The sequence below is a fragment of the Hyla sarda genome, chromosome 7 (assembly GCF_029499605.1).
Source record: "Hyla sarda isolate aHylSar1 chromosome 7, aHylSar1.hap1, whole genome shotgun sequence".
In the NCBI taxonomy this organism is placed as follows: Eukaryota; Metazoa; Chordata; class Amphibia; order Anura; family Hylidae; genus Hyla; species Hyla sarda.
The window spans coordinates 99,725,855-99,752,901 of record NC_079195.1 but is presented as its reverse complement, the minus strand read 5'-3'; the positions used below and the strand labels follow the sequence as shown (position 1 = coordinate 99,752,901).

The 27,047-nt window shown below is 44.3% G+C and overlaps 1 protein-coding gene across 8 annotated transcripts in view; it reads right to left on the bottom strand.

Moving 5' to 3' along the window:
* PCGF5 (polycomb group ring finger 5) overlaps positions 1–27,047 on the bottom strand; it is a 148,490-nt gene that overhangs the window by 33,276 nt on the left and 88,167 nt on the right. For 5 of the 8 annotated variants that reach the window (XM_056530206.1, XM_056530207.1, XM_056530209.1 and 2 more), the window contains 4 exons: positions 11,805–12,117; positions 4,249–4,345; positions 3,087–3,142; positions 2,327–2,386 (listed from right to left, as the gene is read on the bottom strand). In XM_056530206.1, the coding sequence (XP_056386181.1) occupies positions 2,327–2,386; positions 3,087–3,142; positions 4,249–4,345; positions 11,805–11,916 (325 nt within the window). In that variant the 5' untranslated portion in view covers positions 11,917–12,117. Of the gene's footprint in view, positions 1–2,326; positions 2,387–3,086; positions 3,143–4,248; positions 4,346–11,804; positions 12,121–27,047 lie in introns of all 8 variants that reach the window. The other 3 variants (XM_056530205.1, XM_056530212.1, XM_056530210.1) reach the window with 1 other exon arrangement.

Genomic DNA, 27,047 nt, shown 5'->3' with positions numbered 1-27,047 from the left:
TTGCACTTTCGTTTTTTCCTCCTCACCTTTTAAAAATCATAACCCTTTCAATTTTGCACCTAAAAATCCATATGATGGCTTATTTTGTGCACCACCAATTCTACTTTGCAGTGACATCAGTCATTTTACCCAAAAATCTATGGAGAAACGGAAAAAAAATCATTGTGCGACGAAATTGAAGAAAAAACGCCATTTTGTAACTTTTGGGGGCTTCCGTTTCTACGCAGTACATTTTTTCGGTAAAAATGACACCTTATCTTTATTCTGTAGGTCCATACAATTAAAATGATACCCTACTTATATAGGTTTGATTTTGTTGTACTTCTGTAAAAAATCATAACCACATGCAGAAAAATGTATACGTTTAAAATTGTCATCTTCTGACCCCTATAACTTTTTTATTTTTCCGCATATGGGACGGTATGAGGGCTCATTTTTTGCACCATGATCTGAAGTTTTTAGAGGAACCATTTTTGTATTGATCAGACTTTTTGATTGCATTTTATTTATTTTTTCATCATGATATAAAAAGCGACCAAAAATACGTTATTTTGGACTTTAGAATTTTTGTGCGTGTACGCCATTGACCGCACGGTTTAATTAATGATATATTTTTATAGTTCGAACATTTACGCATGTGGCGATACCACATATGTTTATATTTCTTTTTATTTGCATGGTGTGTTTTTTTATGGGAAAAGGGGGGTGATTTGAACTTTTATTAAGAAAAGGGTTAAATCGCATTTATTAACTTTTTTTTACACTTTTTTTTTTTGCATAGGGACCTATAACACTGCACCCACTGATTGCCAGCACTGTTCACTGCAAAGTCATAGCTTTGCAATGATCAGCGTTATCGGCGGTCGATTGCTCAAGCCTGAATCTCAGGCTTGGAGCAATCAATCGCCGAGGGGACACGCCGGAGGCAGGTAAGAGGACCTCCGCTCGTGTCCCAGCTGATCGGTACACCGCATTTTCACTGCGGTAGTCCCGATCAGTCCCGCTGAGCAGCCGGGCAGCTTTCACTTTCGTTGTAGACGCAGCGTTCAACTGTGAACGCCGCGTCTAAAGGGTAAATAGCGCACGGCACCGCGATCGCATACATGCCGGGACCGACCCGATATGACACGGGGTCGCGGGAGCCGGCCAAGAACGTAAATATACGTCCTTGGTCGTTAAGGGGTTAATGCAATTTTCTGTTGCTTTCAATAATGCATTTTTTTTAAGTAGTCCCATTTCTCCTGGACTCCATGTAATTTGTTCCAGTCTTATAGGGACTCAGTTATGACTAATCTAATTTTAAAACAGTCAGTTTTTCTAAAATCTAAAACTTTTGTTTTTGTGTGGTGTGACTCCTTCACTGTTCTTATATTAAACCACACTAACTGGTGATCACTAGATCCCAAGATTTTGCCTACAGTAACATCATATACCAAATCCCCATTTGGGAATACCAAATCCAAAATGGCCTTCCTCCGGGTGTGCTCCTCAACCACATCTTATGGAGATAATCCCAGTAGGGAATTTAGAATATCTGTACTCCTGGCAGAACTAGCTATTTTGGTCTGTTGTACTGAATCTGCGTCGGGAGCTCATGACATCATAGCCCCGCCCCTCATGACGTCACACCCTGCCTTTTGTTCCAAAGGCTGAGCAGCGGAGTACCCCTTTATGGTCTATTTTAGGTAAAAAAAACGGAAAAAAAAACACAATGGTGTTTAAGGGCAGACATTCATTCTTACATTTATCTTCCCTACCATCAGTACATCAGATGAGAACTAATGCTGCGGGAAACAATGACGCATGTATCTGTTACACATAAGATAAGCATTCTTCTTGAGGTATGCTCTGTTTGTCATAATATATTATAGGACTAAGAGTGAATAAAGAAAATGAAAGTCATTCATCAGGAAACCCTGGCTTCCTAGTGCACATTCGATAATACAATGCACAGGACTTGTTCAGCATTCACTTCAGGAAGTGAACGTTTCCGAAACTACCGAATATAAGCCATTACTTCTGCTATTAGTTATACGGAATTTACCTTTCCCACATTATTAGCTTTTTTTTATGTCATTCTAAACAGATGCAAGAAAATTAAATAATGTCACATGGAGAAACATCTATGTCTTACACTGTATCAATACATAATTGCTAAATACTAAATATTACAAGTAATAGATTATTTTACTAGTAATATAGTTTAGCTTACTACAGACTGAAAAGCTGACAGTATTGCTAATAAACTCTTTAAATGTAAGTTAATGAGGCATTTACAATAAACTATAAGACTTAAAACTTGCTAAAATATTAGATATAAAAATACCTGCTCCATTCTCTTGAGGTCTTTTCCTCCTCCAGAAGTCCGTTTCTCGCTGCTCTTCTTCTATATACAGCAATATAAAAAAACAATGTAGTTAAACAGGTCAGGACATATTGTACAATTTAAAGGGGTATTCCCATCTCATACATGGCATATCGTACTCCATCTTTAGAACAAGATGTCCCCAGCTCCCTCCAACCTAGTTGCAGCTGGAATCTATAACTCCCATTAACATCCATGAGAGTTTCAGAAACTCCATAAAATAGCCTGCATGGCTGCTTATGGAATCCTGATCACCCCTGACTTCCACAACAAGGCAAAAGGGGGACAGTAACACAGAATTCTAGACTTAAGAATGGGTCCTAGATGTGGCTTCACTTCACAAATGGGAGTACCCCTTTAGGGATCTTTGTTTTTATTTAAAAAGTCATGTTAGTGTGACAATGGGCTACAATTCTCACCAATAGACCCAAGTGACCCAAATAGGGTCTGTTAGTGTTTTGGTATTTTGACAGCAAGAACGTGGGGCAGTAGACTTAACTATTTTTGCTTCAGAAACACTGGAAGGCTTGATCTGACCTCCAACAGAGGGTGAACAAAGGTGTGAACAAAGCCTTGAAGTTCATGAAGAAGAAATGCAGTCTTGTAGCATAGCTCACAACTTTCATTTTGTATCCGTATTAGCATGTAGTATTAGCATTAGTATTTTTTTCTGTATTTGTCTATTTTCAAAAGGCAAAGCAAATAAAAAAAGGAAAAATACCTTCTCGTAGACCTGGTACCAGTTTAAATATGATCTCTTCAAGAGTATTGTCTAATCTAGAAAAGGAAAAAGGAAACCCAATGTATTACTTTTTTATTTGAGTCACACATTTATTTTCAAGTAAGTTTTATTGAAGTCAGCTTAGTTTCAGGGAAATGCTGACTACATCAATACGCAGTATTGATGTAGAGAACTGTGCACTAAGTAGTAAAGCTTTCTGGCAAAGTGTAAAGCATAATCCTTTAAAGGGGCACTCTGCCCACAGACATCTTATCCCTATCCAAAGATGTCTGATCACAGGGGTCCAGCTGCTGGGACCCCCGGGATCTCCGTGCAGATACAATGCCGCACCTGGCATTCTAAAAAGTATGGTAAGAACGCTGGGTTTGGGTGGCCGGAGACGTGACATCATGCCACGCCTCCTCATGACATCACGCCATGCCCCCTCCATTCACGTCTATGGGAGGAGGTGTGACGGTTTGGATAGGGGATAAGCTGTCTGTGGACAATTTATCACTTATCCACAGGATAGATATTAGGCATTTGATTGGTGGGGGCCCAATTGGTGGAACCCCCAACAATCACTAAAAGGAAAATCTCTCATAATGTGAATTAAGCGGTGGATGAATGGGTGTGATGCCACTCCATTAACTCATTATGAGACCTTTAGTACTGATATTTTTTGATTGCTGAAATTTTTGATAATTTAGTTGCTACTTAGAGAAATATAGGATAAATCCATCAAGCGGACTTTCTGCTCTCTCAGTGTTAGAGATAGCAGCATGGGGGGGGGAGGGGTTACAGACCAGTTCAAAGAGTGGACAAGGGACAGAAAGCTTGAAGGACAGCTCACACAGGATGAAGAAAGTTTAAAGAGGCAGTTTAAGGGCAGTTTAAAGAGGCGAATCATTTAGGATGTGTATGAGTATAGAGAAAAAGAAGAGCTCAAGCTGCAGAGGCTGTAGAGGCAAAACTAAGCAACATTTCTAATAAGGACCTGCAGAAAATGTGTTTGCACCATAAGGAGTCCAAATCAAGAATTAAAAATGCTTTCCAAAAAGTGTCTATAGCCTTTCTCCCTTTATTGTTGAATGTGGTCAACACTTTTTCTATACCACAGATCTCTGTACATGCTGCAGATGTAGAATACATAGCTCCATACCTTAGCATTTCTAAAGGATTCGTTTCATGAACTTGAATTCCGCATTTTGGGCAATCATTGCTTTCTTCGAAGTGCTGGACAATACAACTCTTGCAAACTTGTGAAAAAAAAATTAAAATAAAAGGTAAGTCCAATAGTATATCAAATACAAAGTCATTATACATGATTATGCACTTCAAGTAAACATTTTAAACATGTACTGTCATGAAAATAAAGGGCACTTTGATATTTCAGAATGTGACCGGTCATGAGCCAAGGGATGTGCACACTCTCTAATGGCTCTGTGTCACGTGATCAGGAAAGACATGTAAGTCTATGGGGCCATCCTGGTCTTATGAGCACACAACAGGGAATAAAGCAAGCAGCCACGCATTTTTCTCGGCTCGTTCTCATGATCTGTCAGCGGTCTAAATACTTAGATCCGACAGATAAAAACCTTTCACATGTCCCTAGGACATGCCAAATTTTTTTTATTGGCAGGTATAATTTAAATGAACATTGTCCTTACAAACAATTTAATAGAAGATAAAAAATGCCTCTTTTTCTATAAACTAACCACTTCTCCTTTTCTCCAAACCACTATGCCTCCTGCACTGATCTTTCACTCTCCACAGCTAAATTCTTCCATTATCTACTCTCTGAGGAATTAGGCTATAAGCTGCCCACAGATGTGAATAGAGAGAGAGGTGAGGGGTAAGGAGGGAGAAAGAAGAGTGCAGTGAAAGAGACACAGACAGAGATTCTGCTGGTTCCTAAAGTGTTTTAATGTCAAACCCTCCAAACACTCATTGTAAACATCCAAGAACTAGTTTATTGATCCTAGACTCAAGAATCCTTCAACTGGTATGTCAGCTCTGCCACCACCTGCCTAGAGAGGCTATTCCATTTTCTGACCTCTGGTATGTCTTTTGCACCAGTCCTTACAATGGTCTGAATCTGGATGAGGGACACCAACAGTTCACACAGACCTGCCTCCATAGATGTACTGGAGACAGGCAGTACCTCCTCCAATGCCTCAATGATGACAGGTCTAACGTCATGCACTGTACCACTGCTGGGGATTGGGTCACAAGGACCTAAAGCCGGCCAGCATAGAAAGTAAGAGGACCTGATAACCGTACATATAATTCTAACATAATTTCAGGGGCCAGTCTGGAATATGAATTTTTGAAGTCAGATCTGATGTACTACCCTATATACTTGAGTAGTACCAGAGTAAGGGGCCCGGGCCTCCCCTGTACAGAAGGGCTGAACTGACAGTGGGGCACTCAAGCCTGCGAGGGGGCCTTCTACTGCAGAACAGTTTTCTTTTTATTTAACCTCCGGCCCTTTAATGACAGTGCAGGGGCCACGGCCACAAATGCCTCTCTGGGAGGAGAGCAAAGAGGGACGCTCCTCCCCCCACGCTCCTATGCTTGCAGGCTGCAGCCCTTTTGGTGGAGCAGGCAGGTGCTTTGCTTCCCGCTCCACCACGGACTCAGACACCCGCCCATGCCACAGGGAACAAGAAGACTTCCCCTGCCCACCGCTGAAGCCGCCTATCCAATAGATAACTTTCCGGAGGATAAATTGGCATTTTCTCAATGTTTCCTGACCAGGGTGCCTCCAGCTGTTGTAAAACTACAACTCCCAGCATGCCTTTGGTTTTCCGGGCATGCTGGGAGTTGTAGTTTTGCAACAGCTTGAGGCACCCAGGTTGGGAAACACTGCTCTATCTATTATCTATCTAATATCTATCTATCTCATATCTATTATATCTCAGTATTTCCTGACTGTGGTGCCTCCAGCTGTTGCAAAACTATTTACCAGTATCTGCTGCATTTCCCACCCTAGGCTTATACTCGAGTCAATAAGTTTTCCCCGTTTTTTGTGGTGCAATTAGCTCTCGGTTTATATTAGACTCGGCTTATACTCAAGTAAATACAGTAATTCATTTTAGGGATCTGATCTAGGGTATGAAATAATTTCAGATATTTTATGTAAAGTCTGAATTATTTGTAGGGGTTAGATTGGGGTCTGAATGATTTGAAGGAAAACTGTCAGCTTGCTTCCCCCCCCCCCCCCCCCAGAGGTACTGGCTGGTAGTGCGGGGGACGCTGATCAGTTTGATCAGCATATGCTGGCTTCCTGTCTACACCCGAAAGCCGCTTCAGCGCAGTGGAGTCCTGAAATCAGCAGGGAGGAGAGGGAGATGATGAGGGAGAACATGAATATTCATAAGCCGGGCGGTGCTGCAGGCCAGGCGGCGGTTACATCACAGTGCCAGATGAAGGCAGTAACCCCGCCCATGCCAGCTAGCAGCTAATTTGCATATCAAGAAGAAAGAAGATAAGGGGCGAACGGCGCGGTGGATCCGGGCTTGGTATGCATCAAACTGATCAGCATCCCCCGCACTACCAGCCAGTACTGCTACATTAACCACAGTAATGAAACCATATTGTGATCCATAGGTGCAGGTCCTCCACTCCAACGTAGGTGCACAATAGCACTTGGGGTTGAGCACCTTGTATCACCTTAGATCACGTCAATGTAATTGTTTGTTTAAAGTCAGTCATGTTTAACGCATCCACATACACATTTATCTGGTGTCAGGATGCCACTGTGGTACTTGTGACCGTCTGCAGGCATCCTCCATTTTATGCAATTTTTGCTGGGGATCGCCCTTAGCAACGGTGTACAAGTGCAGGACCTCCACCCCAGCAAAGGTGCACAACTGCACTTGGGGTTGAGTATCCTGCTATAACCATGTTCATGCAAATATAAGCCGATATGTCTTTGCTTAAGGCTTATACTAATGCACCCCTTTATCTTGCTGGGTAGCATTAGGGTTTCACCTGTGAGGCCTGCTATAAATGAACCAACCAGGGTGGGGCTTGTAGCTTGTCTACTCCCTCCCATTGTATGTGTGCCTAGTCCACACTGGAGGTGACTGAGGAGCAATCTGCAGGTCGGACCTATGGCTGCCGTATTTTGGTTCCTGGTTTTATTTATCTGGCCAGGTAGGTTAGCGGATAGGTCCCGCACCATCTGAGAAACCTTGGCGTTGGTGTGCGGGCTCAAGTGTGTCCTTCATGTAATGATATACTGGCTAATGTCTCAGTTTTACATCAGTTTTGAGGGTTAGCTAATGTCATTGTGTACATCTACCACAGTAGTGAAACCACGTTGTGATCCATAGGTGCAGGTCCTCCACTCCAACGTAGGTGCACAACTGCACTTGGGGTTGAGCACCTTGTATCACCTTAGATCACATCAATGTAATTGTTTGTTTAGTGCAGGGGGAGCAAGCTGACAGTTTTCCTTTAATGTGATTCTGAGGCCTTTGCACAAATACTAAATTAAGATTTAATTTGCTGAAAGGGAACTTCAGCAGCTCTGCCCCACCGCACTCACAGTTCAACCCCTTATTTTATGATTTTTGCAAAGACCCTCATCTTTAACCCCTTAAGGACCGGGGGTTTTTCCGTTTTTGCATTTTCGTTTTTTGCTCCTTGCCTTTAAAAAATCATAACTCTTTCAATTTTGCACCTAAAAATCCATATTATGGCTTATTTTTTGCGCCACCAATTCTACTTTGTAATGACGTCAGTCATTATGCCCAAAAATCTACGGTGAAATGGGAAAAAAAAATCATTGTGAGACAAAATTGAAAAAAACGCAGTTTTGTAACTTTTGGGGGCTTCCGTTTCTACGTAGTAAATTTTTCGGTAAAAATGACACCTGATATTTATTCTGTAGGTCCATACGGTTAAAATGATACCCTACTTATATAGGTTTGATTTTGTCGTACTTCTAGAAAAAAATCATAACTTCATGCAGGAAAATTAATACGTTTAAAATTGTAATTTCTGACCCCTATAACTTTTTTATTTTTCCGTGTGTGGGGCGGTATGAGGGCTCATTTTTTGCACCGTGATCTGAAGTTTTTAACGGTACCATTTTTGCATTAATAGGACTTATTTATCGCTTTTTATTCATTTTTTCATGATATAAAAAGTGACCAAAAATGCACTATTTTGGACTTTGGAATTTTTTTGCGCGCACGTCATTGACCGTGCGGTTTAATTAATGATATATTTTTATAATTCGGACATTTCCGCACGTGGCGATACCATATATGTTTATTTTTATTTACACTGTTTTTTTTTATGGGAAAAGGGGGGTGATTCAAACTTTTAATAGGGGAGGGGTTAAATGATCTTTATTCACTTTTTTTTCCCCACTTTTTTTGTCAGTGTTATAGCTCCCATAGGGACCTATAACACTGCACACACTGATCTTTATCATTGATCACTTGTTTCTCATAAGAAACCAGTGATCGATGATTCTGCCGCTTGACTGCTCATGCCTGGATCTCAGGCACTGAGCAGTCATTCGGCGATCGGACAGAGAGGAGGCAGGTAGGGGCCCTCCCGCTGTCCTGTAAGCTGTTCAGGATGCCGCGATTTCGCCGCGGCTATCCCGAACAGCCCACTGAGCTAACCGGCATTCTTTCAGTTTCACTTTAGACGCGGCGTTCAACTTTGAACGCCGCGTCTAAAGGGTTAATAGCGCGCGGCACAGCGATCAATGCTGCGCGCTATTAGCCACGGGTCCCGGCCATTGTTAGAGGCCGGGCCCGACCCGCTATGACGCGGGGTCACGCTGTGGCCTCGCGTTATAGATCGGGAGTGGACACATGACGTTCCAGTACGTCATGTGTCCTTAAGGGGTTAAAAAAGGGAAAAGTTCATGTTATGGCACAATTAAAGAGGTTATCTTGGAAAATACTTTTTTTTTATACATCAACTGGCTCCAGAAAGTTAAACAGATTTGTAAATTACTTCTATTAAAAAATCTTAATCTTTTCAGTACTTATGAGCTTCTGAAGTAAAGGTTGTTCTTTTCTTTCTAAGTGCTCTCTGATGACACGTGTCTTGGGAACCGCCTGGTTTAGAAGCAAATCCCCATAGCAAACCTCTTCTAAACTGGGCGGTTCCCGAGACATGTGTCATCAGAGAGCACTTAGAGAGAAAAGAACAACCTTAACTTCAGAAGCTCATAAGTACTGAAAGGATTAAGATTTTTTAATAGAAGTAATTTACAAATCTGTTTAACTTTCTGGGACCAGTTGATAGATAAAAAAAAGTTTTTTCCTGGATAACCCCTTTAAGGCTTGGATTCCACTTGTTTTTTTGTGCTTCCTTGGCAGTTTTTTTTGGTACCCAAAATTTGTTGGGTACCAAAAAAAAAAAAAAAAAAAGGATGCAGCAGTGATGGAAAAAAATTTATTAAATGAAATGTATATATTTTATAACAAAATGTTTATTATTTTTTAATAAAGTGTGTTTGTTTCTTTTTTTTTTTCTCTATTTTTTTAAAAACATTTTTTAGGTAGTACTACTACTCCCAGCATGGAACACACTGTTCCATGATGGGAGTAGTAGTACCTGTACTATAGACACATCGCCCCGGGTGTCAGTACATAATATAGCAGAGATGGAGCGGCTCTATACATCGCTCACATCTCTCCACTATACTATACTCCGGGCCAGCCAGTGATGTGAATAGAACATCATTCATATTTTCCGCCCAGAGCTGTGATTGGCCGGATGGTTGCAGCCAATCACAGCTCTGAGTAAAATATGAATGAGTGAGTGGCCGGAGTATAGTGCAGAGCAGGGATGCAAGCGCTGTATAGAGCCGCTCCATCTCTGCTATAGACAGGAGGTTCGCAGCGGGTGTCAATAGTGATACCCGCTGTGATCTGTTCTTACCTGCAAGTACTACTACTCCCAACATGGAGCACACTCTGCCCCATGCTGGAAGCTGTAGTACCTGCATTAATAGACAGATCGCAGCGAGGGTAATTTCTGACACATGATGCAATCTGTGTATTAATGCAGGTACTACAGCTCCCAGCATGGAGCAGAGTGTACTCCATGTTGGGAGTAATAGTACCTGCAGTTAAGGAAAGATCACAGTGGGTATCACTACTGACACCCGCTGTGATCCTCCTGTATAATGTATAGATGCGGCCAGCCGCTCTTCTATGGTCCCCTGCACGGCCGTATATATACACATTTTCATATATCCCACAGAGAATTGTGATTGGCTGGAACCATCTGGCTAATCACAACTCTATGCGGGAAATATGAATATTTGTATATATACGTCAGTGCAGAGGACCATAGAAGAGCGGCCGCTGCATCTATACATTATACAGGAGGATCGCAACGGGCGAGCTGTCAATTAGTACAGGTACTACTACTCCCATCATGGAACAGTGTGTTCCATGCTGGGAGTAGTAGTACTACCTAAAAAAAATAAAAAATAAAGAAAAAAGTGACATTTTTTTTATTATTGTCGGCTACATTTTTAGGTCCCCACCCGCCCACATAAATTGATCCCTGTTTAAAAAGTAATAACAATTTTGTTATAAAAAAGATACAGTTCGTTAGATACAATTTTTTCCTTCTCTACAGTATCTTTAAAAAAAAAAAAAATTATGGTAGCCTACGAAATTTTATTAAAAAAAGGTATCTCCATCACTTTTTTGGATCGCTAAAGTCCAAAAAAGAATAAAAACCGCCTGCAAAAACGCCAAGTTAAAACCCACATATCGTTTTCCTTGGTGTTTTTTTCACTCCCATAGACTTCTATGGGAGAAAAACGCCACGATTTTGAAAAAAAAACGCCAGTGCCTCAACTTGCTGCGATTACCAACGATTTAAAAAACTCAAGAAAAAAGAGTAAAAAAATGCCAAAAGGATTAAAAAAAACGCCAAAGTGAAAAACACCAAGTGGAATAAGAATTTTGCGATTTCTCATTGATTTACAGCTAACATATGGCCGCAGCGTTTTTTGGCCAAAAAAATGCCATGCGGCAGAACTGGCGTTTTTCTTGGCGTTTTTAAGGGGTTTAATCTGAGATCTAAATTAGTTTAGGGTTCTGAACTGCGGTCTAAGGTCTAAATGATTTTAGGGGTCATAAAACATTTTGGGGTGTGGTTTTACTGTTAAAGATAATAAAATCTTGAGGCAGAACTGGCGTTTTTCTTGGCGTTTTTTCTACACAAAAAAACAAGTGGAATTCCAGCCTTTCAGCCCATGTCTACAGCTCATAGTGTACAGATGGGCTGACTGATTTAAGGGGTTTAATCTGAGATCTAAATTAGTTTAGGGTTCTGAACTGCGGTCTAAGGTCTAAATGATTTTAGGGGTCATAATACATTTTGGGGTGTGGTTTTACCATTAACGATAATAAAATCTTGATTTAAATAGTTCTACAAAGTTTGTGAAATGTTAAGGTCACTTCTTTACTGCTGGTTGTAAGCAAAGACCACAGCCTCAAACACTTCTAGCGTAAATGAAAGAATCCCCAGACCAGTATTCTAGCTCTGCCGCCATCTGTCTGGGGCAACTTACCTTTTTTATGCCTATTCCACACTTCCTCACCTATGTGGTACAGTACTATGAATTTTAGTAAGAATTTTTAGCCTCTCATCGTAAGAGTTTATTCAAACACAGAATAATCCGCTCCACAAGGAAAACCTCTGATAAAATTCCGTACTTACATGTGTGCAGGCACTCTGTAACCGTGGTTGGCTTGATAAGATAGCCTTTACAGATATAACAAGTGAGGTATGGATTCAACTCTTTTACAATGCGCTTTTTTTGGGTTGCCATTGACAGATGCCTAGAGATAGATGATCCCTGGACACAGGCAGAGACTGAAGAATAGACCAGGATTCAAAGAGCATCAAACTTCTCTCTGCAATTTCTCACATTTTTCTCCACGTTAGGGTTGTCCTTGAGATGAATTAAAATAATGTTCATTGCGCTGGAGTTGGCCTTTGGCTGTTTACAATGTGATACACCTCTCAAATCCTGCTAAGTGAGATAAAATAGATTACTTACAGCTCACAAAAGAGATAATGTCAATGACAGTCAAGCACACCAGTTATAATATACACATCATGTACCTTTAGCATGTTACACAATCATATCATGAAGTAGAAAGAACAGGCTTTATAGCTCCTATAGGGGTTGTCACCAATTTGATTATTCTCAAAACAATGGAGCCATACAGGGACAAGCAAAGCCTCCTTCCCATGGGCCTCCTACTCATACAGTGGGGATCAAAAGTTTGGGCACCCCAGGTAAAAATTTGTATTAATGTGCATAAAGAAGCCTAGGAAAGATGGAAAAATCTCCAAAAGGCATCAAATTACAGATTAGACATTCTTATAATATGTCAACAAAAGTTAGATTTTATTCCCATCATTTACACTTTCAAAATAACAGAAAACAAAATAATGGCATCTGCAAACGTTTGGGCACCCTGCACAGTTAATATCTTGTACTTCCCCCTTTGGCAAGTATCACAGCTTGTAAACGCTTTTTGTAGCCAGCCAAGAGTCTTTCAATTCTTGTTTGAGGTATCTTTGCCCATTCTTCCTTACAAAAGTCTTCCAGTTCTTTGAGATTTCTGGGCTGTCTGTCACGCTGTCACGATGCCGGCTGGCAGGAGGTGGATCCTCTGTGCCAGAGAGGGATTGGCGTGGACCGTGCTAGTGGACCGGTTCTAAGTCACTACTGGTTTTCACCAGAGCCCGCCGCAAAGCGGGATGGTCTTGCTGCGGCGGTAGTGACCAGGTCGTATCCACTAGCAACGGCTCAACCTCTCTGGCTGCTGAAGATAGGCGCGGTACAAGGGAGTAGACAGAAGCAAGGTCGGACGTAGCAGAAGGTCGGGGGCAGGCGGCAAGGTTCGTAGTCAGGGTGGATAGCAGAAGTTCTGGTACACAGGCTTTGGACACACAAAACGCTTTCACTGGCACAAGGCAACAAGATCCGGCAAGGGAGTGCATGGGAGGAGATCAGATATAGTCTGGGAGCAGGTGGAAGCCAATTAAGCTAATTGGGCCAGGCACCAATCATTGGTGCACTGGCCCTTTAAGTCTCAGAGAGCTGGCGCGCGCGCGCCCTAGAGAGCGGAGCCGCGCGCGCCAGCACATGACAGCAGGGGACCGGGACGGGTAAGTGACCTGGGATGCGATTCGCGAGCGGGCACGTCCCGCTGTGCGAATCGCATCCCCGACGGCCATGACAGTGCAGCGCTCCCGGTCAGCGGGACTGACCGGGGAGCTGCAGGGAGAAAGACGCCGTGAGCGCTCCGGGGAGGAGCGGGGACCCGGAGCGCTAGGCGTAACAGTACCCCCCCCCTTAGGTCTCCCCTTTTTTTTGTCCGGTGACTGCCTCCCCTGGGATGAGGACACCGAGAAAGGATGGAGGGATTCCCCAACGGCAGGCAGTACAGCAGGAGTGGGAATGGGGAGGGAGGGCAGAGGGCGAGGCCTGGCACGGGGCAGTGTGATACCAGGACGAGGGCCATGAGGAGGCACCGAGGTTTGCCTGACTGGACTGGGAGGGGGGGAGAGGCACTTCTTAAGGCGGGCAGAGTCCATAACGACCTTAGGGAGACCGGATACAGGAGGAACCACAGGGTCACGGCAGGGGGTACTGGGAACCGGTTTAAGGCAGTCCTTGAAGCAAGAGGTACCCCAGCTCTTGATCTCCCCTGTGGACCAATCCAGGGTTGGGGAATGGTGTTGAAGCCAGGGTAGTCCAAGGAGAATTTCGGAAGTGCAATTGGAGAGGACCAAAAACTAAATTTTTTCGTGATGAGTTCCGATGCACATTAGGAGGGGCTCCGTGCGGTAACGCACGGTGCAATCCAACCTGGCTCCATTGACCGCGGAAATGTGGAGTGGCTTGACAAGACGGGTCACCGGGATGCGGAATTTATTCACCAAGGACTCCCGAATAAAATTCCCAGAGGCACCAGAGTCCAGGCAGGCCACGGCTGAGAGGGAAGAGCTGGCTGAAGGCGAAATCCGTACAGGCACCGTGAGACGTGGAGAAGCCGACTTAGCATCTAGAGACGCCACACCCACGAGAGCTGGGTGCGAGCGTGCGTTTCCCAGACGTGGAGGACGGATAGGGCAATCCACCAAAAAATGTTCGGTACTGGCACAGTACAGACAAAGATTCTCTTCCTTACGGCGATTCCTCTCTTCCAGGGTCAGGCGAGACCGATCCACTTGCATGGCCTCCTCGGCGGGAGGCCTAGGCGCAGATTGCAATGGAGACTGTGGGAGAGGTGTCCAGAGATCTAAGTCTTTTTCCTGGCGGAGCTCTTGATGCCTCTCAGAAAAACGCATGTCAATGCGAGTGGCTAGATGAATGAGTTCATGCAGGTTAGCAGGAGTTTCTCGTGCGGCCAGAACATCTTTAATGTTGCTGGATAGGCCTTTTTTAAAGGTCGCGCAGAGGGCCTCATTATTCCAGGAAAGTTCAGAAGCAAGAGTACGGAATTGTATGGCGTACTCGCCAACGGAAGAATTACCCTGGACCAGGTTCAGCAGGGCAGTCTCAGCAGAAGAAGCTCGGGCAGGTTCCTCAAAGACACTTCGAATTTCCGAGAAGAAGGAGTGTACAGAGGCAGTGACGGGGTCATTGCGGTCCCAGAGCGGTGTGGCCCATGACAGGGCTTTTCCAGACAGAAGGCTGACTACGAAAGCCACCTTAGACCTTTCAGTAGGAAACTGGTCCGACATCATCTCCAAGTGCAGGGAACATTGTGAAAGGAAGCCATGGCAAAACTTAGAGTCCCCATTAAATTTGTCCGGCAAGGACAGGCGGAGGCTAGGAGTGGCCACTCGCTGCGGAAGGGGTGCAGGAGCTGGCGGAGGAGATGATTGCTGCTGAAGTTGCGACTGAAGTTGCTGCACAATGGTGGACACTTCCGACAGCTGGTGGGTTAGATGGGCGATCTGTCGGGATTGCTGGGCGACCACCGTGGTGAGATCAGAGATATAAGGCAGAGGGACCTCAGCGGGATCCATGGCCGGATCTACTGTCACGATGCCGGCTGGCAGGAGGTGGATCCTCTGTGCCAGAGAGGGATTGGCGTGGACCGTGCTAGTGGACCGGTTCTAAGTCACTACTGGTTTTCACCAGAGCCCGCCGCAAAGCGGGATGGTCTTGCTGCGGCGGTAGTGACCAGGTCGTATCCACTAGCAACGGCTCAACCTCTCTGGCTGCTGAAGATAGGCGCGGTACAAGGGAGTAGACAGAAGCAAGGTCGGACGTAGCAGAAGGTCGGGGGCAGGCGGCAAGGTTCGTAGTCAGGGTGGATAGCAGAAGTTCTGGTACACAGGCTTTGGACACACAAAACGCTTTCACTGGCACAAGGCAACAAGATCCGGCAAGGGAGTGCATGGGAGGAGATCAGATATAGTCTGGGAGCAGGTGGAAGCCAATTAAGCTAATTGGGCCAGGCACCAATCATTGGTGCACTGGCCCTTTAAGTCTCAGAGAGCTGGCGCGCGCGCGCCCTAGAGAGCGGAGCCGCGCGCGCCAGCACATGACAGCAGGGGACCGGGACGGGTAAGTGACCTGGGATGCGATTCGCGAGCGGGCGCGTCCCGCTGTGCGAAACGCATCCCCGACGGCCATGACAGTGCAGCGCTCCCGGTCAGCGGGACTGACCGGGGAGCTGCAGGGAGAAAGACGCCGTGAGCGCTCCGGGGAGGAGCGGGGACCCGGAGCGCTAGGCGTAACACACGCACTGCTCTTTTTGGTCTATCCATAGATTTTTTGATTATGCTGAGGTCAGGAGATTGTGAAGGCCATGGCAAAACCTTTAGTTTACGCCTCTTGATGTAATCCCACGTGGATTTTGAGGTGTGTTTAGGATCATTATCCATTTGTAGAAGCCATCCTCTCTTTAACTTCAGCTTTTTCACAGATGGCATCAAGTTAGTATCCAAAATTTGCTGAAATGTTATTGAATCCATTTTTCCTTCTCTGTGCCACTGGCTGCAATACAACCCCAAAGCATGATTGATCCACCCCCATGCTTAACAATTGGACAGAGGTTCTTTTCATGAAATTCTGTTCCCCTTCTTCTCCAAATGTACCTTTGCTCATTCCGGCCAAAAAGTTAAATTTTAACCTCATCGGTACACAGAACTTGTTTCCAAAATGCATCAGGCTTGTCTATATGTTCAATTGCAAAGTTCAAATGCTGATTTTTGTGGTGAGGACGTAGAAGAGGTTTTCTTCTGATGACTCTTCCATGAAGACCATATTTGTACAAGTATCTCTTTATAGTGGAATAGTGTACCACAACTCCAGTGTCTGCCAGATCTTTCTGGAGGGATTGTGCAGTCAAACCTGGGTTTTGAATTGTTTTTCTCACAATCCTGCGAGCTGTACTGTTTGATATTTTTCTTGGTCTTCCAGATCTTGCTTTAACTTCCACTGTTCCTGATGACTGCCATTTCTTAATTACATTCCGAACAGAGGATATTGACATCTGAAAACATTTTGCTATCGTCTTATAGCCTTCTCCAGCTTTGTGAGCATCAACTATTTTCAGTTTCAGATTTCTAGACAACTGCTTAGAAGAACCCATGGTGCCGATTGTTGGGGCAAGGTCAGATGAGTCTGGGCTTTAAAAACCTTTGAGATTGACATCACTTGGTCTTCCCAGATGATGATTGAGAACAATCCATGACACTGGCAGGTCTCAGCTTTGCAAAGGGGGCAGTGCATTCTATAAATTCTGCAGGGTGCCCAAACTTTTGCAGACACCATTTTTTTGTTTTCTGTTATTTTGAAAGTGTAAATGATGGAAATAAAATCTAACTTTTGTTGACATATCATAAGAATGTCTAATCTGTAATTTGATGCCTTTTGGAGATTTTTCCATCTTTCCTTAGCTTCTTTATGCACATTAATACAAATTTTTACCTGGGGTGCCCAAACGTTTGATCCCCACTGTACACTATTAGAGCTCATTCACAATATGGAACCTTTGGGCAGAGATTCTGTCTGGAGAGGGTGCCAGCGCTAAGACTACTCGGAAATGCGCTGTTACCATAGACTTCAATGCATTTTCAAGTGCATTCCACCAAAAGAATTAGCACATTCATGTTTTCAGTGTCTGGAGTCCAGAATTTCTGTAGTGTAAATGAGCCCTAAATCTGAACTAAAACTAACTTAGATATTATTTTATATTATGTAAGTAAATGTGAATGACAAGATAAGCATTTAGTTTTCTTGTAAAATGTTGTAGCTATCTATTCATGTTAAACTTATAGCAGTGGCCATACAGATTGCATTCCACTCACTGTGGGGGTAATTGATAATAACCTGTGTAGGGGAAGAGTGGTACAGTTAACCTATCAGATTGCTGCTTTAATTTTTTAGAGGCCTTTTAAAAAAAAAAAAAAAAAAAAAAAAAGAAGGTGCTTTGGGCAACTGTACCACTCTTCCCCTACACAGGTTTTGATACATTCTCCCCTGTATGTTTATACAAAATAATGATTAAAATATGTCATTTTTGGAAGTTCCATTATCTTTAAAACATTTTAGGTTGACTTAAAGGGGTACTCCACTGCTCAGGGTTTGGAACACACTGTTCGTGCAGGAGCTCGTGACGTCATAGCCCCGACCCTCATGACGTCAAGCCCCTTCAATGCAAGTCTATGGCAGGGGGCGTGACGGCCTTCCATAGACTTGCATTGAGGGGACGGGGCATGATATAATGAGGGGGCGGGGCTATGACATGACGAGCTCCCGACTACAGCGTTCAGAACAGTTTGTTCCAAACACTGAGCAGCAGAGTACCCCTTTAAGGCTATGTTCACCTATAGTATTTTGGTCAGAATTTTTAACCAAAATCACCGAAGCATAAAAAGGTCTGAACATAGTCTAAAAGGATTTTCCCACAAAGTAAAGCTAGTACAATCTGAAGTGTCCCACACACATATAAAGGAGAACAAATGTGCAGTTTTTATTTTTTATTTTTTTTTAGGGAAAACAACCTACATCTGTTCTTCTCCCCCATGGATCTGATCACTTCCTCTCTGAACTGTAACCCCACTGTTGCAATGTACTTTTCCACAATCCCCCTTACTTAATGTGGAGACTATTCAGCAGCTGAATTGAGCATGTCTGACCATCTTCTTTTCCTCAGATAGATATAGACAACAATATATATATATATATATATATATATATATATATATATATCTATATATCTCAATATGTGTGTTGTTACGCCGAGCACTCCGGGTCCCTGCTCCTCCCCGGAGCGCTTGCGGCGTTCTCCTCTCTGCAGCGCCCCGGTCAGACCCACTGACCGGGAGCGCTGCACTGACATTCACGATGGGGATGCGATTCGCATAGTGGGACGCGCCCGCTCGCGAATCGCATCCCAAGCCACTTACCCGTCCCGGTCCCCGGCTGTCATGTTCTGGCGCGCGCGCCAGCTCTCTAAGATTTGAAGGGCCAGTGCACCAGTGATTGGTGCCTGGCCCAATCAGTCTGATTAGCTTCCACCTGCTCCCTGTCCATATAACCTCACTTCCCCTTTCCTTCCTTGCCGGATCTTGTTGCCTTGTGCCAGAGAAAGCGTTAGTGTTGTCCAAAGCCTGTGTTCCAGATTTTCTGCTATCCTCATTGACTACGAACCTTGCCGCCTGCCCCGACCTTCTGCTACGTCTGACCTTGCCTCTGCCTAGGCAGACACGGTCCACGCCAATCCCTCGCTGACACAGAGGATCCACTTCCAGCTAGCCAAATCCTAACGTGTGTGTGTGTGTGTGTATGTTCCAGCATCACATCCAAACGGCTGAAGATATTAACATGAAACTTGGCACACATGTTACTTATGTGTCAATGACAAACATAGGGTAGGTGATTTAACCCTTACTCACCCCTATTTGCCAGGGTCGGGGTTTTTGTTAAACACCTTAAGGACCACGTTTTTTCCGATTTTGCATTTTCGTTTTTTCCTCCTCACCTTTTAAAAATCAATTTTGCACCTAAAAATCCATATGATGACTTATTTTTTGCACCACCAATTCTACTTTGTAGTGACATCAGTCATTTTACCCAAAAATCTACAGCGAAACAGAAAAAAAAACATTGTGCGACAAAATTGAAGAAAAAATGCAATTTTGTAACTTTTGGGGGTTTCTGTTTCTACGCAGTACATTTTTCGGTAAAAATGACACCTTATCTTTATTCTGTAGGTCCATACGATTAAAAATATACCCTATTTATATAGGTTTGATTTTGTCGTACTTCTGTAAAAAATCATAACTACATGCAGAAAAATTTATACGTTTAAAATTGTCATCTTCTGACCCCTATAACTTTTATATTTTTCCACATATGGGGCGGTATGAGGGCTCATTTTTTGCACTGTGATCTGAAGTTTTTAGCGGTACCATTTTTGTATTGATCGGACTTTTTGATCGATAAAAAGCGACCAATAATACATTATTCTGGACTTTGGAATTTTTTTTGCGCGTGCGCCATTGACTGCGCGGTTTAATTAATTATATATTTTTATAGTTCGGACATTTACGCACGCGGAGATACCACATATGTTTATATTTATTTTTATTTACATGGTGTTTTTTTATGGGAAAAGGGGGGTGATTTGAACTTTTATTAATTTGAACTTTTATTAAGGTGATTTAAACTTTTTTTTTACACTTTTTTTTTTTGCAGTGTTATAGCTCCTATAGGGACCTATAACACTGCACACACTGATCTTATACCCTGTTCACTGCAAAGCCATAGCTTTGCATTGATCAGTGTTATCGGTGGTCGATTGCTCAAGCCTGCATCTCAGGCTTGGAGCAATCAATCGCCGAGGGGACACGCCGGAGGCAGGTAAGAGGACCTCCGCTCGTGTCCCAGCTGATCGGGACACCGCATTTTCACTGCGGTGGTCCCGATCAGCCCCGCTGAGCAGCCGGGCAGCTTTCACTTTCGGTTTAGACACAGCGTTCAACTTTAAACGCCACGTCTAAAGGGTTAATAGTGCGCTGCACCGCGATCCTGGCAATTAGCCCCGGGTCCTGGCATCAGATACATGCCGGGACCGACCCGATATGACGCGGGGTTGCCGCGTGACCCTGCGTTATATCGCGGGAGCCGGCCAAGGACGTAAATATACGTCCTTGGTCGTTAAGGGGTTAAAGTCCCATACAAGTCTATGGGAAATGTATGTTACTGCATAACTTCCAAACGGCTGGAGATATTTCGATAATACTTGGTCACATGTTACTTATATGTCCACTTAAAATATAGGATAGTTAATTTAACCCTTAACTACACCCATTTGTAAGGGTCTGGGTTTTTTTTTAAAGTCCCATGCAAATCAATGGGAAATGTATGTTCCGGCATAACTTCCGTACGGCTGGAGATATTTCAATAATACCTGGTACACATATTATTTATATGTCAAATAAAAAGATATGATGGTTAAATTAACCCTACCTACACCCTTACATAAAAGATGGGTTTTTGTTTCTAGTCCCATGCGAGTATATGGGACTTCCAGTACCTTACTCCACAAGCTCCGCTCTGCCTCTCCTGGTGAATGTGTCAATCCGGCTTGCAAGCCACACCCCATCTCACACAGAGAGGAGGACGGGATAGGAGGTCAGGATATGAGGTTGAGATAGGAGGTTGAGATATGAGAACAGGATATGGGGACGGGATATGAGGACGGGATAGGAGGTCGGGATATGAGGACGTTATAGGAGGTCAAGATATGAGGTTGAGATATGAGGACGGGAATGAGGTCGATATATGAGGTCAAGATATGAGGTCGGGATATGAGGACAGGATAGGAGGTCGGTATATGAGGATGGGATAGGAGGTCGAGATATGAGGTCAGGATATGAGGACGGGATATGAGGTCGTGATATGAGGTTGAGATATGAGGACGGGATATGGGGACGGGATATGACAACAATATATGGGGATGGGATATGAAGTCAAAAGCTTCCTCCTTTTTTTATTTACCTCCCCAACAAGGATGAGGAAGGACAACGCCGGGTACTCAGCTAGTACGAATATAAAACAGGTTTTTATATATATATATATATATATATATATATATATATATATATATCTCTATTTCATATCTATCAATCTATCTCATATCTATCTATCTATCTATCTCATATCTATCTACCTATCCAGACACAACCAAAAGTACAGTATATACTCGAGTATAAGCCGAGTTTTTCAGCGCGATTTTTCGTGCTGAAAACACCCCCCTCGGCTTATACTCGAGTGAACTCTCCACCCGCAGTGGTCTTCAACCTGCGGACCTCCAGAGGTTTCAAAACTACAACTCACAGCAAGCCCGGGCAGCCATCGGCTGTCCGGGCTTGCTGGGAGTTGTAGTTTTGAAACCTCCGGAGGTCCGCAGGTTGAAGACCACTGCGGCCTTCGACATCATCCAGCCCCCTCTCACCCCCCCTTTAGTTCTGTACAGTACTCACCTCCGCTCAGCGCTGGTCCGGTGCTGCAGGGCTGTCCGGAGAGGAGGTGGTCCCGTGGGATAGTGGTTCCGGGCTGCTATCTTCACCGGGGAGGCCTCTTCTAAGCGATTCGGGCCCTGCCCCAGAATAGTCACGTTGCCTTGACAACGACGCAGAGGTACGTTCATTGCCAACGTACTTCTGCGTCATTATCAAGGCAACGCCTCTATTCCGGGCCCGCAGCGCGGAGAAGAGGCGCCCCCGGTGAAGATAGCAGCCCGGAACCACTATCCCACCAGACGACCTCCTCTCCGGACAGTCCTGCAGCACCGGACCAGCGCCGAGCGGAGGTGAGTACTGTACAGAACTAAAGGGGGGTGAGAGGGGGCTGGATGATGTCGAAGGCCGCAGTGGTCTTCAACCTGCGGACCTCCGGAGGTTTCAAAACTACAACTCCCAGCAAGCCCGGACAGCCGATGGCTGCCCGGGCTTGCTGGGAGTTGTAGTTTTGAAACCTCTGGAGGTCCGCAGGTTGAAGACCACTGAGGGCGGATGATGACAAGAGGATGATGAAGGGGGGGTGTGGGATGATGACAAGAGGATGGTGAAGGGGGGTGTGGGATGATGAAGGGGGGTGGGGATGATGACAAGGGGATGATGAAGGGGGGGTGTGGGATGATTACAAGGGGATGATGAAAGGGGGGTGTGTGGGATGATTACAAGGGGATGATGTATTTCCCACCCTAGGCTTATACTCGAGTCAATAACTTTTCCTGGGATTTTGGGTTGAAATTAGGGGTCTCGGCTTATACTCGGGTCGGCTTATACTCAAGTATATACGGTACATCCCCAAAGGGGCCACCAACATCCAAACTAGGTCCCCCCCTTATGTTGCTTTAAGAAAAATTCCTTCAAAGATTGACTAACAAATCATAAAAGGTTGTGTAAACGTATATACAATTTTTACCTGAAAATAAAAATGCCCACGATGCAGTTGTATGAGACCCAAGAGAGTAAATGTCCTGTCTATGTGTGCTGCCCTCACCATGGCAACTACAAAAGCCAAAGGCCCTACCACCTCCAAAAGGAGGATGGACTCAGGAGCAGTGTGCAAATGCAAAGACAATAGCTCAGATCTAGCCAGTGCAGCTCTAAAAAAAAACTATGAAAGGGCAGATTTTTGTTATTGTCTTCTAATTTGATCTTGACAGCTAATATGACTAGTCATTCAGCACTGTCGCTTTCCTAATAGTCAACTATAATGTTAAGAAACCTGAGAAAGCTGGGTGACAACTCTTGTTGCTGTAATGTCCCCCAGAAGTGGACTAACTACATGAAAAATGCTATACCTGGGCTTTAGAGAGTAGAGCCCTAGACACATCTTCCTGCAGTGATATGGCTCATGTTTCCAGTAATTTTCTGATGCTTATTGGGGAGAACCATCAGGCTTCACTACAGCTTTCCCATCTACTCGATCATTTGACAACAAAAGAACATTGCATGATGACCGGAGCGCAACAATTGTAGCGCCCCCTGTTGTGGAGTTCAGAGTCCCTGAGATAAAGGGGTATACCGGCTTTATACATCTTATCCCCTATCCAAAGGACAGGGGATAAGATGTATGATCGCAGGGGTCCCGTCACTGGAACCAACGCGATCTCGGTGCAGCCCCCGGCATTCTGTGCCTTCACTACACCGGGCGCTGCTTCGGAGGCCGAGACATGACATCACAGCCACGCCCCCTTGTGACATCACACCCCCTCCATTCATGTCTATGGGAGGGGGCATGACAGACATGATGGGGCACGATATGATGTCATGTCTTGGCCTCGGAAGCAGCGCCCAGCACCGAATGTCAGGGGCTGCACTGAGATTGCGGGGGTCCTTTGTATAGGGGATAAGATGTATAAAGCTGGAATACCCCTTGTGATAAAGTGGCAAGGAAAAGGTGCATTTCCTTAGCTCACTCTGGAGAAACCTTCACCTGGGGCCTAAGTAACGAGTCAGCAGAGAGGGGAGGTCTTCATAAGGAAGAGATTCAGTGTGATCTGGGCTCTCCCTAGGAAACAGTAAGCTGACTGTAAGGTGGAGACACGGGCCCTGAACTGGTGTGAACTGTGAGTAACAGGTTGCAGGAGGCACATGTTTTACTGGCTGAGGGTAGCTCCCCAGTTAGTAGTCAGGGCATGCTGATATGTGTAGTCAGTGACCAGACGGTCTAGGATTTTATTTTGTTCCTGTGTTGTGTTTGTTTTTCCCTGCAACCTGTATGAATAAAGCTGGTGAGGTGCCAGACTTGCATTATGAACTGCTGTCTGCCGAGTTATTGAGAGGAAACGTGTCCCGTGGCAGTGTCCAGGACGATCCCAGAGCTATCCCCGAAGTGGAAACCTTACACCCTATAAATGTTATCAGTGAATGCTGTAACTTGAACAGCCAAAGCTGCACTTTCTTTAGTGAAAACCACTTGTTTATTAAAGAATGTGTTTTCTATAGAACGCCAGCATCACATACACATAAAAGGGACATAGTTATTCTGTGCTCTTTTGTTGCTGGTACACAGTTCAGGGGCCTTTAAGGCGACTTGCCATAGAGTACCAAATATGTGCCAACAATGGTACAGAGGACTTCTAGGCGACTTGCCACAGAGAACCACATATGTGCCAACAAGGGTCACCTCTCACCATCGGTGTTAATTTTGACATCAAATGTTGCTTTAGTATTAGTCCTAGGCCTTGATTTATCAATCAGTTGGGGACAATAACTGGAGTGATTTGCCCACAGCAACCAATCACAGCTCAGCTTTTACTTTACCAGAGCTTGTTAAGAAATGAAACCACTCCTGCTTTTGTCTTCAACGGATTAATAAATCCAGGCCTTAGTCTTGAGTAACACAACATTTCATTTTATTCATCTACCGTAAATTGCTTTAGTTTTAGTCAACGAACATAAGAATTTAGTTGACTAAATAAACAGAATACTTAGTCACATAAAATCTTATGGGTTTATTTACAAAGTGTTATGCACATTTTAGAGAAATGCTTAAAGGCTTCTAATTCATTTAAAATGTTAACTTAAAAAAAAAAGAAATGCTTTCAAAATAAAGTAGACATCTGAAAGTATAAGATTCATAAACTATTTGGTCAGTAGGTATAAATACATGCAACCTATTAGTGTTAAAATAGCAATAAAATCTTGTTTTTTTTTATTTCATGATTTTTTTCAATGTAAAAGAAAACTACAAATGATATCGGCTTACTTTTACTATGTACGTGAGGGACAACTTATGACAAAAAAACTATGTCAGAATTATCGTGATTGGCAAAACGTTACCAGAGTTATTCTCTGATAAAGTCAGACATCCCCGATTTGAAAAAACAGGCCTGGTCTTTAAGGGGTGTACAGACCTAGTTGTCTTGGTCCTTAAGGGGTTAGTAAGTTGCTTTATTATACTTTTTGGTACCATACACAGATTGTATCTTTCGCTGGACAACCCCTTTAATACTATAAGTAATAACAGTTTTATAGCTGTTTACTTCAGGAGTATATAATCAGTTTGCTCTTTTTAAATGGGTTATCCAGGAATAGAAAAACAGAGCAAATTTTATTCAAAAACAGCTCCACGTCTGTCCCCAGGTTATGTGTGGTATTACAACTTGGCTCCATTCACATCAATGGAACTGAGCTGCGGGACCACACCCAACCTGGAGACAGACAGGGAGGGGTTTTTGAAAGAAATTAGCTCTGTTTTTCTATTCCTGCATAATCCCTAACAATATTACTTGAAATTTAGAAAATTTAGAAAATTTTAAAAGTACATCTTTTTTATGTGCTATGTAAGGTTTGCAGAAATTTGAAGGTGGTAGAACATTTTAAAAACTAGACCCCTCAAAGTATTCGCTAGGGGGTATAGTGAGTACTTTAACACCATAGTTTTTTGGCAGGAAATTATTACAATGTCAGTGTTCAAAATTCAAAATTTGCTTTTTTTCACAAGTGGGACACAGTTTTTGTACATCACTTCTGATATTGAAAGAAATGCACCCTATATTGTATTAAGATGCTCGGCCCGTGATTGGAAATACCCCCACATAGGCCATATTTGATTCCTTGCCTGCGTGGTAGGACCCAGAAGAAGAGGAGCGCCATTTGGCTTTCAGGGCATCATTTTAGGCTGGTCAATGGTTGTTAACGTGCTAATATAATGTTATAAGTCATACTGCATAGATCTTTCATTATCAGCTGAGCTGTCTGGCTTGTAGCTGAATGGAAATTCGGAGAGCTCCCATCCCTGCTTCCCCTTTCCTCAGTTTGCTGAGGACCAGACCATTCATGTAAAGCAGGGGTCTCAAACTCAAATTATCCGGGTGCCACTGGAGGTAGAAGCTGGGTGAGGCTGGGCCACATGCGCCCATTACATATAAAGTCCTCATCATACGCCCCTCATCATCCACCAGCAACACCCTCCACCAGCAGTAGCACCCCCATCATCCACCAGCAACCTCCCCCCCCCCATTCCCCCTACCCCGTGTGGTAATAGCATGAGCTGACGGATGATGGGGGTGCTACTTCTGGGGGTTCCCCACATTAGGTAGGCAGCAGGTTCCCCACATTTGGTAGGTAGCAGGTTCCCCACATTAGGTGGGCAGCAAGTTCCCCACATTAGGTAGGCAGCAGGTTCCCCACATTTGGTAGGCAGCAGGTTCCCCACATTAGGAAGTAGCAGGTTCCCCACATTAGGAGGTAGCAAGTTCCCCACATTAGGAAGTAGCAGGTTCCCCACATTAGGAAGTAGCAGGTTCCCCACATTAGGTAGAAGCCGGTTCCCCACATTAGGTAGGCAGCAGGTTCCCCACATTAGGTAGGCAGCAGGTTCCCCACATTAGGTAGGCAGCAGGTTCCCCACATTAGGTAGGCAGCAGGTTCCCCACATTAGGTAGGCAGCAGGTTCCCCACATTAGGTAGGCAGCAGGTTCCCCACATTAGGTGGGCAGCAAGTTCCCCACATTAGGTAGGCAGCAGGTTCCCCACATTAGGTAGTAGCAGTTTCCCCACATTAGGTAGAAGCAGATTCCCCACATTAGGTAGTAGCAGATTCCCCACATTAGGTAGTAGCAGGTTCCCCACATTAGGTAGAAGCAGGTTCCCCACATTAGGTAGAAGCAGGTTCCCCACATTAGGTAGAAGCAGGTTCCCCACATTAGGTAGAAATAGGTAGGTAGAAGCAGGTTCCCCACATTAGGTAGTAGCAGGTTCCTCACATTCGGTAGCATTTTCAATTACCCCCTCCCCCCGACTCACACAGACAGACACCCACACATGCACACACACATAGACAGACACACATGCACACACACACGCAGACAGACACACATGCACACACACATAGACAGACACATACACACAAACATGCACACACACACATAGACACACACACGCAGAGAGACACCCACAGAC